The sequence below is a fragment of the Cryptotermes secundus genome, unplaced genomic scaffold (genome assembly GCF_002891405.2).
Source record: "Cryptotermes secundus unplaced genomic scaffold, Csec_1.0 scaffold455, whole genome shotgun sequence".
Classification (NCBI taxonomy): domain Eukaryota; kingdom Metazoa; phylum Arthropoda; class Insecta; order Blattodea; family Kalotermitidae; genus Cryptotermes; species Cryptotermes secundus.
The window spans coordinates 27719-30962 of NW_019734967.1; the positions used below are offsets into that span (position 1 = coordinate 27719).

The window sequence follows — 3244 nt, forward strand, 5'->3', positions numbered from 1 at the left end:
ACACACACATCCGGACACAGACTGGACCATAAACGTCATGTGAATGTTACAACAGGATTAGAAATACCTTATTTAAACTGACGAGCCCGTCATCTTGCCATACGCTGGTGACCTACCTTTCTTTTTAAATTGCATACTCCTGAATGTAAAAATATCTATCCCTTGACAGGCCGTAGAGGCTCATGGGTTTCTAAAACATCGAGGCTCCATCATTTTCTAGACAATCGGCTCAATAATGGCGGTGAGGTTGTCAGCCTTACGCGCCGGCCGCCCTTTACCCCCGGGAAAAGATTTCTGGTACTCATTTCTGTTAGAGGCTGAGTCCACCTCAGGGCCACAGTAAGGCTGGAAGGATTATATTAATTTAAAAATCCAATGATATCATTGGGAATCGAACCCGCGACCTGCCGACTTGCAGCATAGTGCGTCAACAAACTACGCTACTGCTTGCCACGACGTACATCAGCATGCCAGAGCAGAGTCCCCAAGTTACTTCCTGCACATGATCACACACAAATTCGTTTAAATGTATTGGCAGGCTCGTTTCGGGCTGTCGGCCACCTCCAGTATCACTAAGACTACAGTTATAATCACTGACACGTGTAAGATTTCCAATACATCCTGTACAACCCCCCCCCCCCCACCACNGTCAGTTAGTAGAAGTAACCTTGGACATGCAAATCATGGCCACGAATTCAGTCAAGGTTGGCTTTATCAGTGTAGATGCCCTGGAAGGAAAAATTGGGACGCCCTTGCATTGGATGAACAGTCCCTCAAATGCTGAGATTGCTGACGGTACTCATTTTATTATTATTCCTTTTCGTCACTCCCCAAGTGAAAATTTGAACAGTGACCGCCGTGAGAACTCAAACCAACAGCTTTTAAGTATGATTCGACCTCACGTAACTTTATATTTGCTAGGCAAATGCTTCAATAATTATGCACTACACTATGAAGACGTACTGACGAGCACAGATATAGATTTGCGTATTCTTAACTAGACGGATGTGACATCTTCATAGCTGCGGCCGCTCTTCCCCCTGGGAAAAGTTCTCAGTACTCATTTTACAGGATGTTAAGAGAACCCCAGAGCCCGTCTAGACGAGGGGGGTATGAGGAAAAGATGCTGCCCCTACAGAGATTCGAACTCTGATTACTTGGTAGTACATCCTGTAGCACATCGCTGCATCGAATGAACTATCCCGACCCCATATCTTGCAGGTACGAACCTAAGTTAAATTCACTGGACAACTTTTACTGTAACCGCCAAAATACCAAATTCTGTGGAAACCGTTCAGCAGTAGGAACATTGTGAAGGAAGTACAGAAGTGACTCAGATGCAAACCGCGCTTACCAGCATGCGCATTCTGTAGTGCACCACAGCTGACAACATGTTCGTATACTCTGACGGATATTTCATCTTCATCACCTTCTCCGACACGGATACGGGGAGCTTCCCAACGTCCTTGGACACAGCCGACAACGCACTTGTGAGTGACTCCATGTTCCCAACCTCCGAATCGAGCTGCTTCCAGTGCTCCTCAAAGTCCTGCTGTTTCATCATCAGGGGAGTTGTTATGGTCAGGATCTTGTCTTTGGTAGTGGGCCTGTTGTCGGTATCTCCTTCCGACGAACAACCTTCATCTTCGTTGAACTGTATGAACCACGCTTCATGTTTCGAAAGTCTGTCTTCATCTGCAAAGGGTCGCTTCTTGCAAACAGGTGAGAGAGACACAGGATCACAGTAGTGCGTGGGCAGTATCACATCGCCATTTGAATTTGCAATCGGGTCGTCTTCAGATTTGCCCGACTCGAAATCGCATGTCCGAACTTCGGCCAAATTCTTGACGTCAGAATTTGTTGACGTCGAAAGAAATGCCTCGCTGACGATCATACCTCCGTTTTTGCCGTTGACAATCCCATCAATTTCTTCTTGAGATGTCGATTCTAATACGGGCAAGGAGTCCGTAATTCCAGGTGTGGTCGGTGTGGATGAGTCAGCAAAGCTTGAATCGGATTTGCTGCCTTTTATGATAGTCCACTGGTCAATTGGTGCTGCCGCATCCTGATTGGGTGTTGCGCTGACTTCCTGACTCGTTGCAGCTGATGAAACAGATGGGCTTACGACGCTTTCCTCTTCGGTGGAGAAAGATTGGTATTCGTCTTGAGAAGAGGGAGTATCCGCCGATTTGACAGCTTTCCTTGACCCACTCGCTTTGTACTTTCCAATACTTAACTTCCGAACAAGCGAGGAAGCCTTGCTCGGTATGGACTGCTTGTTGCCTGGAGAGGGTGTAGACGCTGCACTGCTCTCAGACTCTTGTCTGTCGCTATTATCACCCATCCTCTCTTTCTTGGTCTTTGCCTTCTTTTTCGTCTCCTTCACTTCAAACCTAGAATCTTCCTCGGAATTTATCTTCTTTTTTCCGCCGAATTTGAAAGAACCCAATTTGACACTGCCAGATCTGGTTTTGGCTATGGACTTCAATAAGGCTCGACTATTTTGTGACGATGGTTCTGTTTTCTTTAATGGGGGAAAATTATTTATTTCTGAAATGTCCGGGGAAGAAACACCTGTTGCAACATTTTGTCCTTCTAGTTCAGTTTCCATTTTGGTTCCAACAGTAATCACATTCAACAAGTAATATTCAAACTAATGATGCTTTTAAATCTACGAACTTTCAGTAATCATAACAATTACAATGTAATCAAACCTGAATGGTGACAACACACGAAATGTAATGTCAAATTATATTACAACCGCACGTCTCACTACAGAAGAACCCAGCACAACAGCACACCGGCCCAACTGGCTACAAGACAGCAACTGTTCCCTGCCCAACGCGACTACTCACTACTACCGACGCTACCGACTGCTGTAACAGCAGAGGGTGGAGGGGCGATATCTGAAAGACGAGATTGGGTGCGCCGAGGGGGAGGGAATGTTGAAATATAACGTTTCAGCAACAGTAATCACAGAAGGGCAGACATGACACAACGAAAATAGTTTTAAAAAAGTAGTATTTCGATAGAAACACGAATTTTAAATAAACTGAAACAATAGTTTCACTTGTGTATGAGGAAAAGGCACGAACAGGAAGAAAACGATTCACATTCAGTATCAGAACCACAAGAGACGATAGAAACATTCTATAACGTACATTCAAGGCTGTCACAATTTTTAAACGTGACAGCAGCCAAAGAAATGTGACTCTCCAATCTTTTTTAGTCACTGGATCCAACT

General features: G+C 45.0%; 1 protein-coding gene across 2 annotated transcripts in view; it reads right to left on the reverse strand.

Moving 5' to 3' along the window:
* The window catches only part of LOC111869076, a 19895-nt gene extending 17032 nt beyond the window's left edge, over window positions 1-2863 (reverse strand). Inside the window, exon 1 of one of the 2 annotated variants that reach the window (XM_033753276.1) lies at window positions 1355-2863. In XM_033753276.1, the coding sequence (XP_033609167.1) occupies window positions 1355-2611 (1257 nt within the window). In that variant the 5' untranslated portion in view covers window positions 2612-2863. The remainder of the gene's footprint in view (window positions 1-1354) is intronic. The other variant, XM_023860282.2, reaches the window with a different exon arrangement.
* Window positions 2864-3244: the final 381 nt, after the last annotated feature.